Raw genomic sequence first — 15,364 nt, 5'->3', positions numbered from 1 at the left:
CATTGAATTGCAGGATGATCTATGTTAGAATCATAGAATCATAGAATTGTTGAGGTTGGAAGGGACCTTTAAGATCATCGAGTCCAACCTTTAGCCTACCCTGACAAGAGCCACTTCTAAACCATGTCCCTCAGTGCCCCATCTACCCTTTTTTTAAACACCTCCAGGGATGGTGAATCCACCACCTCCCTGGGCAGCCTATTCCAACATTTAATAACCCTTTCAGTGAAAAAATGTCTCCTAATATCTAATCTAAACCTCCCCTGACGTAACTTGAACCCGTTTCCCCTCGTCCTATCACTTGTCACCAGGGAGAAGAGGTCAGCCCCCATCTCTCTACAACCTCCTTTCATGTTGGAAAGGATCTCCGGAGGTCTCAGTCCAGTCCCCTGCTCAAAGCAGGACTTGGAGTCAGATAGGTTGTGCAAGGCCTTGAGCATCTCCAAGGATGGAAATCCTGCAGCTCTGGGCAGCCTTTTCCAGTGCTTGACTGTCCTCGCCGTGAACGCTTTTCTTTTTCTCCTTGTACCTAGTAGGACTTTTTCCTGCTGCAAAATGTGCCCCTTGTCCTTTGACTGCCCACCACCAAGAAGAGTGCCTCCATCTCCTCTTACAAGCCCCATTTGGTGGTGCAAAACAACAATTAAATTCCCCCCTTCTCCTGGCTAAATAAACACAGCTCCCTCAGCCCTTCCTTGGCAGCATGTGCTCTAGCCCTCTAACCATCTTGGTGGCCTTCTGCTTGACCTGCCCTACTATGTCTTGCACTGGGGGGCCCAAAACTGGACACGATACTCCAGACATGATCTCTTGAGTGCTGAATAGAGGGAAGTAATCAGTTTTCTGGGCCTGCTGGCCATGCTTCTGCTAATGCAGCCCCTTATTTGTTCGCCGTCATCACTGCAACTTCAACTTCATACACTTCTCTGCAACTTACTGTCCACCAGGACCCTTAGGTCCTTCTCTCCAAAGCTGCTCTTTGATCATTCAGTGAAGAGCCTGCTCTGTCTCAGGGGATTACTCTGTCCCAAGTGTAGGACTTTGCATTTTACACCAAGCGTAGAATCAGAATCTGGTTCCTGGGGACTGTTAGAACAAGGAAATATGTTATTTTTTGTTTGAGGTGGTTTTTGTTTTTAGGTAATTAATGAGAAGAAACATTTCATCTTCAAATATGAATCTGAAAGTTGAAGATAAATACATAGAAGACAGGGCATGAAACTAGAAAACCTGGTTTTCTTCATAGAATCTATCAGACCCTGTTTTTTCCCTTCAAGAGATAAGAGACTGTCATTTAGATCTTAAACTATTCCAGCAGTAGGAATGCATGGATTATTTTTTTTTCCTATGCACTTATCAGCTGAATCTCTTAAAAATAAAAGAATCATTTGTGTCATAATTAGATAGGTGCATAGTAGGAATCATATCGCTTGCAGAAGTATATGAATTTTAATGCTTAAAATATTTCCTTCTACCTTCTGGTACGCATGCCATTTCTAGCTAATAGCTGAAAGAGAAATGAGGACAGGCAAAGGCATTTTGGTTTCTTGTGAGTTTGTACTATAACATACAAAACCTAAAATAATCCCTTCACCTTTGTTTCATCCGAGGTGACCAGAGCACTTTGGTGGGGCTGTTTGTCTGAGGGCATGAACCAGTGATGAGCTGGTGGCTCTGTCTCCAGCTCACCAGATAATGTTTGGGTTGACAGAGGGGTAAGCTGCACCTTTTGGGAGGTGTTTTTGTTGTTTCGGTAACCTCATTGCTAACATTAATGACAGTTTTATATCTGATTTCCTAACATCCCGTGTTGTAAGATCTTTGCCAAAGTCTATTGCCCTTACCAGTGGCCCATAGCAAAATGGAGCTCTGATCTTCCTTTGGGGTTTCTACGTTATTATAGCTATAATAATTAGCTATCTGCGTATTTTGATGTCTCTATTTCTCGGAATGAGAAAATCTTACTCCACCATCTGCCTAGCTACCAGTTTAGTGTAACTTGCTCTTGGTGTCTAACGGAGGGCTTGTGACTGAATGAGAGCTAATAATTTTGTGCATTAATTTAGAGAGCACGTTCTGCCTGGAAGGGACAAGACAGAAGATAATAGGAAAAGTATAGAAAACTTTTGAAGACTTTAGTCTATGAAGACAAGGCAAGTTATCAGTCACTTAAACAAGTGTCACATTGGCGCCTAAACCCAGACGAGATTTATAAGTACAGAAGAGCTAAGCTGTAAGATTGGGGCTATAAAAGTTGTTCTGACACAGTTAAAGAAAATTAAGGCAGCAGCAGAAGTGATGATGTGGTGCAAATTAAATGTTTTGGGGGCTCTTTTGGCATTAGTTTACTTAAATAGGTTTTGGGTAAGCTTGAGACGATGACAAGATCCTCGGCAGCCTACGAAGGCAACGCCAGATCTTGAAGATACTTTGAGGGTGGCAGAAATTGGACCGATCTAGACAGTGTGCAGCATAAGTAAATAGATGTAAGTGATCTTCATGTAATCACACAGATAAGGCTGGTATCAAAACAGGTATCTGAAGCGGAATTTGTTTGCTTATCCTTGTCCCTAAGGCATCATCTGTCTGTGCGTCAACTAAAAACTGCAGTCCTTTGAAAGTACAGATTTCTGCTTTTTCTGTCTCCCTGGCTGACATCGAGCACAACAGAATGTGGCTCTGAGCTGAGATGTTATAGGTGCTGAATTTAAGTGGGCCTGTGGTATTAACTGGAGAGAGAACAGAGGGCTGTGTGCTCCCCGCCCCGTTCGCAGCAGTAGGACCCGTGGCGTTTGCTGCTGCTTTGGCCTCTCAGCAGCCTGCAAAATGTTGAGTTCCCAGCTGTGTAGGTAAGGAGTTATCATTGCTGTGTGGTTCATTTTTGCTTTCTATGAAAAGAAACAAGCAGCAAGATTTGAAGAAGCATTTGTTGTGAAGTACTGCTTACACGGCATGCCTTGGCATTCAGAAGATGGCCGTATACCACATCACAGTCAATAGTTAACTCTTTGGGGTTTGTGGTGTGTGTTGAAGGTATTTTTTTGCACAGTATGTTTTTTTTTTTAAAGATTATCATCATAGAGGAGCTAGAATAACTTCAACCAGTACTACTTGGCTTGGTTTTATGCTTGTATTTTGAGAGAAAATATAAAAAAAAATCACAGCATAGCAAAATTACAAAATGGGAACTGTGTCGGAGAACAAATTAATTTAAAATCCATTTGTAGTTTAAGTATTATAAATGAAGTGCATACCTTGTGGAATATTAACGTAAACCAACCAACCAACCAAAAATGTACATAAACTCAAGTTCTGTTTCCTTTGTAAGTAATTTGCAGTGAAAGCATTCCCAGAGGACTGGATAGAAACGTCTAGCCTTACAGTTACTGCTGCAAATTCAAATTCAGACAGTGGTAGTGGTAATTGAAAATAATGTAATTGTTCTTTTCTGGCACAGATGAATTGAGCAAACAATCTAAATATAGTTTGCGTTGGACATTCTGTTAAGATATATAACATTAAGATAATTGGCAAAACTTGAAAGCTCTGACAGTCACAGCAGAACAAAACTTGAAGTTTTTCCACAAGGGCTGAAACATGGTGAGCCTTTCTGTTTGAAGAAGCTTTTACTTGAGTGGTGGGGTTTTTTGGTCTAATTTCCAAATAAATTCAAACCGTTAACTTTAGTACCTTCCAGGAAAAATAGCATGCATTTAAATCAATTTGCTCGAATTTAATTTTGTTGCTGTATTATTTTCACAAGTTCCTTGTTTCTGTGAGAGGCATTTTGTCAGACATAATTCAGTGACCACATAAAAACATAGTTTGAGACTTGCACATGAAGGATATGGTAAGATGCCTTTTTTGTTTTTTCTCTTTCAAATCTGGGTGTCAGGAACTCCTTGCTTTACTGTTATATTAAGGTCTTAAATCAAAATGCTCATGAACTGGAATAAGATACCATTGTAATAACCTGTATGGTGTTAGAACGATTGTGGCTGCTACATGGTCTCAACACAACAGAGGGTCCTGATGCGGCCCTGGGGCTCTGCAGCGCTCGCATAAATATGTGCACCACTTTTAAAGATACTTTGGGATTTCAATGTTACGCCTTCTAGTTTTGTGTTCCTTTTTTGACAAAAATCTTGGCAAGGATTCTTTGTTTTCTTTCTCCTGTGACGTGAATTTTTTTTTTGAACTTTTAAGGAAAATTGCATTAGCCTCTTTCCTCCACCCCGCCCCTTGATGGCGAGTGAAAGGCACTTCCAGAATTTAACTGAAGAATGGCTGATTCAGCTAGAAAATGTGTGATGTTTCTAAATAACCTTTTTCTGAAAAGTTTTCTTTTTAGTAAGTAAAAGAGTTAGAGTTCAAAGTCATGATTAAAACAAAAAAAATCACTTTGACCGTATTCAAGTGGTGGTGGGTTTTCTTGTTTGGGTTTTTTTTTCAATACCCCATAGGTATACTCCCTAATCTAAAGCCTTTGTGGTATCACACCACCTGTGTTGTGTCCTGGCTTTATTTGCTTGGGACTGGGGTTGCTACTGAGAATCCTGTAAATTAATAAACCTCAGTCCTGCAACAAAACTTGTCTATGTTTATGTGCTACGAGTGTAGAACAAATCATCAGTTTTTGCAAAACAGCTTTTTTAAAAAAGCAAGTATTTTTTCCTGTTACTGTTATCTCCTTAAGGATAACATGAAATCCTTTATTAGACTTATGCTCAGTTCTCTGTATTTTTTTTTTAAGTTTATGAATTGAAACCTTTTTATGTGCATCTGACGTAAGAGGAACACCAGGTTAGTAATTTCCTAGTTGCCCTTTTCTGGTATGTTTATAATTTCCAGAATAACTGAAGAATGTGGGTTTTGGGAAATAGGATTGTTCAGGGTCGTTTTTCTCCAGTTCCAAGCTGTGCTTAAGTTCCACCAGTTTCCAGTTGGCTTTGGTGGTAGTTTTAGGTACAGACCCTAATTCTCAAAGCAGTTAATCAAGTCTGTCAACTCAAAGACCAAATTCCTCCTTGCAGCTTCTTGCTGTATTTGAGTTTCTCTTGGACAACGCAGTTCAGACACCCTGTGATGAAACAGAGAAGGCTGAGGACAAAATGTCCTGCTTTTGGACACTGGGGGATGGTGGGGAGAAGCCAGAACTTCAGGCTTTTGGCCGTCATCAGGAAGTGGTGCTAAGATGACTTCTTTGCAAACTGCCCACCTCGGGGACTGCTTGGAATTGGATCGCAGCTTTTTAATTCCAAAACCTCCACCTTCCTTAAGAGAAATCCTGTCCTATGCAGTTCAGAAGCTGTGGGAAGCACCAGGCCCTCCATGCAGCATGCTGGAAACTTTCTAGCTGATGTTAAAGATGTTTTAAGGCTGTAGTATGAAAACACTAAAAATAAAACCGAATCTGAGCAGAACTCATACTACTAAACGTTGCCGTGCTGTGTATGTGCTGTGTTTTTCCGTCTGCAGAAGCGCTGGCTCTACAAGCTCGGCACCTGGGCTCTTTTCCTCCCCTCTGGAGTCGGTGAAAGGCAGGAACGCCCAGCAGTGCCCGTAACCATCCCAAAAAGAGGGTTGGGTGCTGACGGTGTGGGAGAAGGGCTGCGCAGGACGTTGCTCTGGTACGACTGATGCCTGTACGAGTGGAGAAGACACTCTCTGCAGGTGGAGAGAAGCGGCCCCCCTAAAGCGGTGCCGCACGCCGGGGCCCCCCGGCAGCAGCTGCGGCGGGGGAGCCGGGCCCGGGGGGTGGGGGCTCCCCCCTCCCTGCCCCGTACCCCCGAAGCGCGGGGCCGGTGGGCTCCCGAGGGCCGGGCCGCCCGGGCCGGCTGCGCGTCGGGAGAGGCCGCCGCTCCCTCCCGAGCGGGGGCCGGTGGCGGCGGGTGACAGGCCGGTGGCGAGGCCGGGGCCCGCCCGCCCCCCCCTTCATTGCGCGCGGCCCGTGTGCCGGCGGCCCAGCCGGGCCCCGCCTCGCCGCGCTCGCCAGGAGGGGCGGGGGCTGTGGAGCGACGGCAGCGAGCAGGCAGGCGCGGAGCTGCCCTTCCATAGGAGCCGCCATTAGCGCTGGGACCCGGTGACAGGGTCTCGGCGTCGGCGGCCGGCGCGGGGAGCGAAGGCAGCCGGGGTTGGGTCCCCGTTTGATGGATCCCCGGATCGCCTGGTTCCAGCCAGAGCAGCTCGGCCCCTCGAACCGCCTGTGGATGCAGATCTGGGAGACGACGCAGGGGGTCCGCAACCTCTACTTCCAGCAGCAGCAGCAGCAGGAGCAGCAGCAGCAGCAGCAGCAGAGCGCCCCCGCCGGGGCCGGCCCGGCCTCCCCGCCCGGCATGTACCGCGCCCCCCGCCCCGACCCCCAGCCCGACTTCCTGCCGCTCGAGAGCGCCAACAACCAGCACAACCGCAGCCACCACCAGGCCTCGCCGCCCCCGGGGGCCGCCGCCTGGGCCCGGCCCGCACGGGGGGGGCCGCCCGCCGCTGCTGCCGCCGCCGCCAGCAACAAGAGGAAACGCGACAACAAGGCCAGCACCTTCGGGCTCAACTACAGCCTCCTGCTGGGGCCCCCCGGGCAGGGCCGGGCCCCCGCCCTGGGGGACGAGCCGGCCGCCCGGGCCCAGGCCGGCCTGGCCGAGCCGCTCTACACCGGCACCCCCTGGAAGAAGAGGAACTACAGCCAGGGAGTCGTGGGGTAAGCGGCCGGGGGACGGGCGGGCGGCCGAGGGGGCGCCGGGCAGCGGCCAGCGCCGGGCCTGGCCCCGGCCCGGCCTCCGGAGGAGGCGGCGGCCTTGGCCCTTCCCCGCCCCGGGGAGCGGCGGCCGCCCGCCGGGGCCGGGCGGCGGTGTCGGAGCGGCCACCGAGGTGCGGCGGGGGGAGCTGGGCCGCGGCACCTGAGGCGCGGCGGCGGGGCGCGGCCCAGGCCCCGGCCACGGCGGGTGGCGCAGGGCGGCCGGGCCGGGCCCGCCGGGGGGAGGCGGTGGGCGCTGGGTCGCCGCCCCGGCTGTCAGCGCCGACGGGGCGAGCGGCGGCGGGCCGGGCTGCGCGTCCGGCAGGGGCGGCGGCGGCTCGGGGGAAGGCGGGGGGGAACGAAGGCGTGCGGCGGGGGGCAGCGCCGGGCCCTTGTGCCCGTGTGCATGCTAATGGTGCGGGCACGCCTATCCGCAGGGGACGGCAGCTCCCCGCAGCTCCTCCGCTGTCACCGCGGCCGCACGTGAGGCGGGTGACACGCTGCCGGCCCGGTGAGGCACTCCGCTCCTCCGAGCAGGGGTGTCTGCCGCCGCCGGGCCCGTTCCGGCCGTTGTCGGGTGTCCGGTGTCGCTGCCGCTCCCCCGCCGGCTGCGGGGCCGGCCGGGGCTGGGGGCGGCCGAGCAGGCTGCCGGCGCTGCGGCCACCGACAAGCGCGCTTCTAAAGCACTGTGCTGCCTGTGGGACACGTGCATAGTAGTAGCATCTATAACTTAAAAAAAAATAATTAGTAACCTACTGCTGTTAAAGCGCCTAGATTAGGTAATTACACGGAGAGTGTGTTTTCTAAGACCTGACAGAGAAGGTGTGTGCGTGCGCTGGCACCCGGTCTCAGAAATAAACTTGCATGCATGTATAGAGCAGTATGGATTTCAGTGTGGGATTATTAATGATTTTCATGGAGCTCTGTCTGTGGAACGTGTGTGCTGATCTGAGTATTTTTTGCGTTAGCTTAGGTCTCACTGGTTGGCGTTGCAGGAGCCCCCAGAGATCGAGGGCAGGCAAATATGTATCTTCTGTCCTGTTTACCTGAAAACTGTTTTGAGTCCTCCCTCCTCCCTTTTTTTAAACATGGGGGATGGCTTTTGATACGGGTGATGCCCTGGGTAAAAGCCATTTGATAACTTCTGTGTTTTGTTTTGTTTTTTGAAGTTCACGCTTCTCAAAATATAACCTTTGCCTTGATCCATAGCATACCCCTCCTCCCCGCCGCAAGAGCACCGTTGACATGTATTTGACTTGTTAAGTATGGATATCTGGATTTCTGGCATAGTGCATGCAGGTGTAATACCCTTTCCAATCCTCCTCCTTTACAAACTCATCTGGCTTCGTTCCAGGGTTCGGATGGCGGAGGTGTATGGTGACAGTCGAAGGCCAGGAACAGCTCATTTTAGAAATCAGTAACGATTTGGGTGCGTCAAGTTTTTGTGTGCCCAACTTGCACCTAAGGGCCCTTCAGCCCCTCCCACTGGAAAGCATTGACTTCTTTGCCTTCCGAAATCACCGTTCTGTAAGATTAGTCCAAATGACTATTCGAATTTGCTGGTCGCTTTGGAAGATGTTACCACCTCTGGCTCCCTATTTTATTGACATCTCCTATGTTACCTTTACTGCTAGGTTTATAATAATTCATAAAAGTACACTGTAGAAGTGTGCTACTTTAAGTTCTCCAGTAACTATACATCCAAACCTTCCATAACTTTCTTTACAAGACTTAAAAGTAACGTGCGTAAAACGTACTTAGTACTGAATTTTTGTAAGTTAGTTTTTGGACTCTGTTTATCTTCTAGCTTGTCACTTATTTACTTGAAAGTTGAGGATCATTTTTTAGAAGTGCCTTTCTCTCTCATAAATCCATAAACCCTTTCCTTGTATTGAAGATATGGGGGGGGGAAAGGGTGAGCTTCAGCAAGAGATTAATAATATTAATAACAATAACAGCAGCTGTACCAAAGGATTCAAGGTGATGTCTGTTGCTAGAGTAGATTTTGGTTGAATCAGTTTCAAACTCCGAAGCGGAAGCATATTGTGGACTCTTTTTTTTTTTTTTTTTTTTTTTTTTTTTTTTTTTTTTAACTAGTATCAAAAAGTACTCAAATATGTCAGTCTACATGTGGCTTGACTGTCTAGTTTGTGGCATATATTTACATGATGCTGAGATTCTGGTTTAGCTCTTTCTGTTATTCAAAGCAAGGTAAGATAGAGCGTCTCTGAGATACACCCCTACATTGCTTTTCCTAAATTGTGGAAGTGAGTGGTGTTTGCTTCTAAAAAGCTATTTATTCCAAAGGTATTTGGAGGCAGTTGGCTAACAAACCTTGAATGAAGAATTGTGAAAACCATTTCTAAAAGGAACTGAAGCCTCTTAGAAAAGCACAGAGAATGCTTAGGTCTTGTGAAGGTTGTGGAGTGACCGACTGGCTGCTGGCAAGGCTGCCTGAAGCCTCCCCGTACCTGCCTGTGGGGTGCCCTGCGGTGCTGCCATCCCTCCCGCATGTGAGTTTCTTTTTAATAACTGTCTTGTAAGGCATCTGTCTCGGGTCTTGAGACACCCGACAGTAGTGATGGATAGAAAGGTTTGTACTCTAGCGAATTAGGTTGTTGGTAAAGTAGTAAATATTTGAAATTTATTATTTCTAACGTGAATTCCCAAATTTGTTTTGACTAGTTCTAACAGTTATTGGGAAAAAAGATACCTGCCGTTCTATTACAGCATTACTTATGTGTTAACAGGTACCTTTTCCTTCCCTAATTGTTTTGATGCAAATTGTGAAAAAATAGTAAAGGCTCAATGCTTTTCCCTATATACCATCCTGTAATTCTGTTCAGTTAATCACTTTAAATTTTGAGTCTCTTCAATATTTGAGTCTTTTGAATAGCATTGTGGAGCAGTCCCATTTTCAGAAAGGTTAGGCCTGACTTGCTGGCAAACACTGTTGAAAGCTGACGTGTGGCATTCATATTTCCAGGGCAAGGATGTTACTTGTGTGTACAGCTGTGCAAAACCAGCTCTGAACACACAATTATATTGATCAGCTGTCTGGAAAAACAGTCCAATAATTTTTAGCTAGTTGGACAGTCTATATAAACACATAGCAGCATGTAACTAGCTGTTTAAAGATTTAGGTAAGTTAAACATGTTGAAATGAAGATTTTGGTTGAAAGCTAAGTATCTGTTGAGTCAAATCAGCTTTTTCTTCTCTGTTTTTCTACTGAGAAACATACTTTCTTAGTTAATGCTATTTATACATACAAAGAGATAACCAAATAATTAAAAAGCAACCCACAGCCGTATTGGTTTTGAATTCAAGATAGTTTTCTTATAAAGCATGCATAATATTTGCTAACATTCACCAGTGATGAAAAACTGACAGTTCAACACGTGGCCAGTTTTTACTCCTGCAGTTAGTGGTACTATCCTATATACATTGCGTTCTGATCTATCTTTAATATTTTCCCTTACCGAAAGTTTTCAGACTTGCAGTTCTGTTATTAACGTAGATGTTTGCATTACAGGTACTCTACTGTCTTCTGGCACTCATAACTTTGTGTCTTCTGAATACCGCTGTAAATCAATTGTCTAGTGCTGCCTGCAAGTTGCTTTGTGCCAGTCGGATCCAGCACATCTTACATCCTCTGGGGACTTTGTCAACAGACAGTAGTGCTAAAAACAACAGATAGCACAGAAAATGAATGAAAAGTTTTACAGCGTGTGTATGATGTTACTGTTGATTTAACACATAACGTACCTTTAAAAAGTTTAATTGGATTTGTCTTGGCAGAGTACTTAGTCGCAAAAGCTAAGGATGCGTGGGTTGAGGTTTTGGAGGGGATTCTGTGCATGTGTGTCCGTCCCAAGGGCAACAGTGAATAATGTTAGCAGTGTCACAATTAAAAAGGAAGAAAAAATATTTTTGGATACTGAAATGAATGTTTTGCAGATTTCACCAAGTTTAGATCGAGCCTAGCTAAAGAAGTGGCAGGAAGAACTGCTTAAGTCAGAAGCCTCGAGCATAACAAAACCCAAAAATAAAGACTTGCACCTAAGTTTGGCCTGTCTTCTCAGAGGTTTCTGTGATTTTTTGTGTCAAAGGAAAGAGTCCAATTTGTACACAGTTCCCAGGTAGGAGATGTGGATTTTAGGACTCTGTAGGGAGCTGGTTAGTTTTCACAGGAATCTGCAGCCAAAGGCAAGAAGCCAATTAATGTGTGAGTTTAAGCAGGCAAAATGGTAATACGTACTCCTGAGGAGGAACCTGGGTTAAATAGAAAACTGTGTATTTTGCAATACTGAATGCACAGTGTTTTGAAGTACTAATGGAAACTTCAACATGAAAGGGAGAGAATCCTGTGACCTCCAGAGGAGGGGTCTGCACGAGGACGTGCACACACTTGCCGGCTGCTGAATTGGTCGGTACAGAATCGAGCAGGCTTCAGCTTATTTGATATGAGGGTTACGAGCATGTCGCCCAGGATTACAGAGGGTACCGTGAAATAAAATCATAACTACTTCAGGGAGAAAATAGCTTAAAGCCATACGTCTTTGCTACAGAAGTTCTATTGTGATTTTTTTTTTTTTTTTTATGTGAAATTTGTCAGCTTCTCAGGTCTTCTAATCTCTTTTTTGAAAGAAGCTAAGTACATTAAGGCAGGTGCAAGCTCATCTCCCCAGGCTTTGAGCTGACCAGAGGACACAAAGCTGCAATAATGCAGCCGCCTGCCTGAGATAACTTAGCTGGTGTCTCTCTAGCTCTTAGCTGCTCAGGCCCTCGCGTGGTCCCCACGTGGGCTGGAGCATGAACAGAACGAGCTGAGTGAGCACAGCAAGTATAGAATCAGGATGGTTTAGGTTGGAAAAGACCTTTAAGATCATCAAGGATGTGTACCAGCAGCACAACGTCTGGCCGGGCTAAATGCCTAATTTAGGGAAATCTGATAAAATCCTAATCAATTGTGTTGTTTTTCATCATGTGCTCTTAAGTGCTTGAATTAAATGCATGGGTGGTGCTTCGTTTGCTGTTGCATTACTCATTACACATACAAATGCTTCCTGTAAGTAAAACAAGCACTTTTGTGCACAGGCTTCTGATCTCTGGTGAAACAGCGAGGTGCGTGCACGACTTCTAAGCGTATCTTCTGTTAGAGTAGCTGCATGCGCTTTGGATTAGGGAAGACATGTATGTTAAAATGCAGGTTGCAGTTGAATTCACCGTGTACATCATGCATAAATATGAATTATTCAGGAAACATTCATAGACACAAACCTGCTTGCTCCCCAGTAAAGCCTCTTGAACAGCCCCTTCTCCTCTCTGTAGCTGCGTACATAAGCTGTAAGGTAGAAGTGCAAGGGTATGCCTCGAGTGCAGATCCTTCTCTTGTATCCATCTGATAAGATCCACCGTCGCTGTCGGTCTTGTCCTGAGTCATGCCACAGCACGGTTCTGGCGACTCCCATGTGACAGCTTGTGCAGCTCTCCGGGGCGGTCAGCTGTGTTTTGTGGAGTGACAGCGGATATTTCTCCACAGCCTCCTGTAGTAAGAAATTGCTTCTTTTGGAGGGGTTGGGAGAGAGACACAAGTTTACTGGGGGATGGAGATGTTGGACTACGGCAGTTTGAGGGAACCTTTAGGAAATATACTGTAAATATTATCTAACAGTATTGTTTGTGCTTGCAGAATTTTGGAATGGTGCCAACATTTCTGCATGTTTTGTTTAAACAATTTAAGGAGGACTTCAGAGGCCTGTGGGTTTCTACACATGCGAGGAGACAGCATGCGAACGTGTTCGTATGAACTGTTTTGTTTTCTCCGATTCTTACCTTCTCTTTGGGACTTGGGCACCTATTTACCTTGAACTGGCTATATAAGGAACAGAAGTTTGGCGGCCTTTTTTTGGTAGATAGGGATGTCTATATTAAGTAATAGGAAGAGCTTGTCATTCCCTCTTGTATGCCTGCTGATTCCTAAGAGCTGATACATGTTTTCTGTAGCGGTATGCAGTTGAAAAAAGATCTCACCCTGCATCTTTATTAGTATTATATTAAACTATTGGGATTGTAGCTCTTGTTTTTTAATTGTCAAACTGTTAGTATAAGGTCAGTTTTAGGAAGGCTGAGATTGTGTTGTTGGTCCTAGCAAATAGATGGGGACCCATATCATGAAAGCATATTGTTGCATTTTTCTCTCCTTCAACTTTTTTTTTTAACCATCTTACTGTTTGTTATACTTTATTCCCGGGCAGCTTATACTCACTTATTTAAAGTTAGAGTATGAGGTCTGTTTTTTACTTTGGGAATTTGCAAAACAGCTTTAAAATGTGATTTTGAGAAGTTGTGTATGTAACCTTGCTATCAAAATAGGCAATAATATTATACTTCGTATTTCTTTTTATTGACCTCATTTGATTGTTCAGAACATGTCTCTGAATATGGGGTATGTGCTCCAAAATAATGCATGTGCCAAAATTAAAGAGGTGACTTTTGCTTCAAAGTTTTTTTGTTTCTGTTGCATGTGATGTAAAACAATGGTACCTACACTTTTTGCTGGATGTTGGATCTGGCAGCAGTAGCAGAACGTGGCCCAGAGCCAGGTTAGGTATTATGTTGAGAGGTGTGTGTGCTGGTAGTGATATAGCGACATAACCAGTGGAAATCTGGCATAATGCATATTATGAGTAAATAAATACTATTGCTGTTCTTGCTGAGCAGGTTGCATGCTAATTCATTATTTGAACATGCTAGAATTTCTTAAATCATGAGCATTTGTCTTTTTTAATTATCTTTTTGGATGAACTAGCAAAGAGTGCTCAAGATGTCAGTCGTATTTGAATACTGATTTCTGTCCGTTTGCCTAGAAATTGGGGCTACAGAAAATATTCCTATAAGCAAGAAAAGGAGAGGAATTAGATGCAGGCTTCAGATATTTTTCTTAGGCTGCAAACAGCTTTACAAAAGGAGCAATTTGAACTTTAATCATTTTGTAACTTTAACCTACAATAGATAACACAGCAGGAATTTTTTCCAGGAATACTATGAACTTCTGGTGTCATAGCAAGAGATAGACGTGAATTGAGGCAGCAGAACTCTTGTTTGCAAGTTTGTACAAAACCCTCTTCTACAGATCTCTAGAGCCTGTTTAAATCTTTCCAATAACTTTGTATTGGCGATACTCATGTGTTGTATCATTATCATGCAATTAATGTATTAGTATTGCTGCATTCAGTATATATCTTCTGATACTAGCTGTCCCTGGTGGTTATCTTTCTGAACCTTAAAGCTGTGTCACAAAATTTGCGTGAGACTGAGCAGTGCAGACCATGGTGGCCATGGCCACCTCCGGGGTGAACCTCTGAGGGTAGGTAGAAGCTCTGAGGGTAGGTTGCAGGTAGGAGGCAGCTGCTCCAGGGCAGTTGCAGCCCATCAGCTCAGTGTGAGGAGGAACTGCCTGCATGACTGGGTCTGAGGATGTCTTATGCCAGTACATCAGCAACATCTGTTAATTTGCTTCCTCCCGTGGTGACAATTAAGATTATTTGGCAGCCCTCATTCAGATCAGCCTCTCTGATGCTCTCGTAATGTCCTCCATGGCACGAGAACTACATCTGAATTATTCAAAATCAGTGTGCAGCTGAAGAGGCACAGTCTTGGTACAATTGCTTGAGAAGGCTTCACAGTGTGGAATTCTCCATCACCATTCTGTATTGCATACCTCTTGCAAGTTTTTTTGCATTGCATTTTAAAGGATTTTTACTGGAGGAGACTATGGTAGCAGAGGCTTAGTTTCGAAGTAAGTGTCTGTGCATCTCCACTATTCCGTCTTGGCATGATTTATTGGGGGGGAAATAGCCAACACTACATTGAAAATGTTGTTAGCATGGAGGAAACAGTGGTGTGATTCTGCAAGTAATGGGACATAACAGGGCAAATGCAAGCATTAAACTCCTGTAGAAACTTCCCAGTCAGGGAAATGAGGGTAGTAGAGGAAGAGGTGTGTAGGTGAGTAGGAACATTGCTAGTCCGTCTTCACTCAGTTTAGATTTACTTCCAGGTAGATTTAAGTACACACATTTAAAGTGTCATGTGCTTTCTTACAATTACTTTGTTTATGGGCCCAGTGAAATCTGGAAGAACTTGCATTAACCTGTTGCAAATATCTAGTATAGATAAGCCCTTCCTATAATGTTGTACTGTAATTAGAGTAAGAATACCGCCAAAATACAGCATGCAGGAATATCTTGCTGTAGTCTGATGACTAAGGTGTTGATCTTACTGTTACGTGTCAATGTGTAGTCTGAAGATAGTGAGTCCTTAATCAAAGCTTGTTGACCTCGCCTGACCTTGTGATGTTGTGATTGATCTAGACTGAGGAAGTGAGATAACGTGACTTTCTTCTTTTCTTAAGTTTTTGTCTCACCGTGTTAATTTTAAAGCTGTTCGCTTCCTCTGTTACTTTAGGAACAGCTGATATTTTTCTTACATATTACAAAAAGCAAAAGTGATTGGGTTGGTTTTTTTTTTTGGTTTGGGGTTTTTTTTGTTTGTTTTGTTTCAAGGGGGTTGTTACAAAAAGCATACTCCTTTATATGCATTTACATTCCTCCCTCTTCTCCCTCAGTGAG

At 45.1% G+C, this 15,364-nt stretch overlaps 1 protein-coding gene across 1 annotated transcript in view; it reads left to right on the top strand.

Moving 5' to 3' along the window:
* The first annotated feature begins 5,647 nt into the window (after nucleotides 1-5,647).
* The window catches only part of TENT4B (terminal nucleotidyltransferase 4B), a 45,001-nt gene continuing 35,284 nt past the window's right edge, over nucleotides 5,648-15,364 (top strand). The window contains exon 1 of the mRNA XM_063334390.1: nucleotides 5,648-6,694. Within this exon, the coding sequence (XP_063190460.1) occupies nucleotides 6,150-6,694 (545 nt within the window). The 5' untranslated portion in view covers nucleotides 5,648-6,149. The remainder of the gene's footprint in view (nucleotides 6,695-15,364) is intronic.

This window comes from Chroicocephalus ridibundus, chromosome 4 (genome assembly GCF_963924245.1).
Source record: "Chroicocephalus ridibundus chromosome 4, bChrRid1.1, whole genome shotgun sequence".
In the NCBI taxonomy this organism is placed as follows: Eukaryota; Metazoa; Chordata; class Aves; order Charadriiformes; family Laridae; genus Chroicocephalus; species Chroicocephalus ridibundus.
Note: the sequence above shows the minus strand (reverse complement) of the source record. Positions and strands in the feature narration are given on the sequence as shown.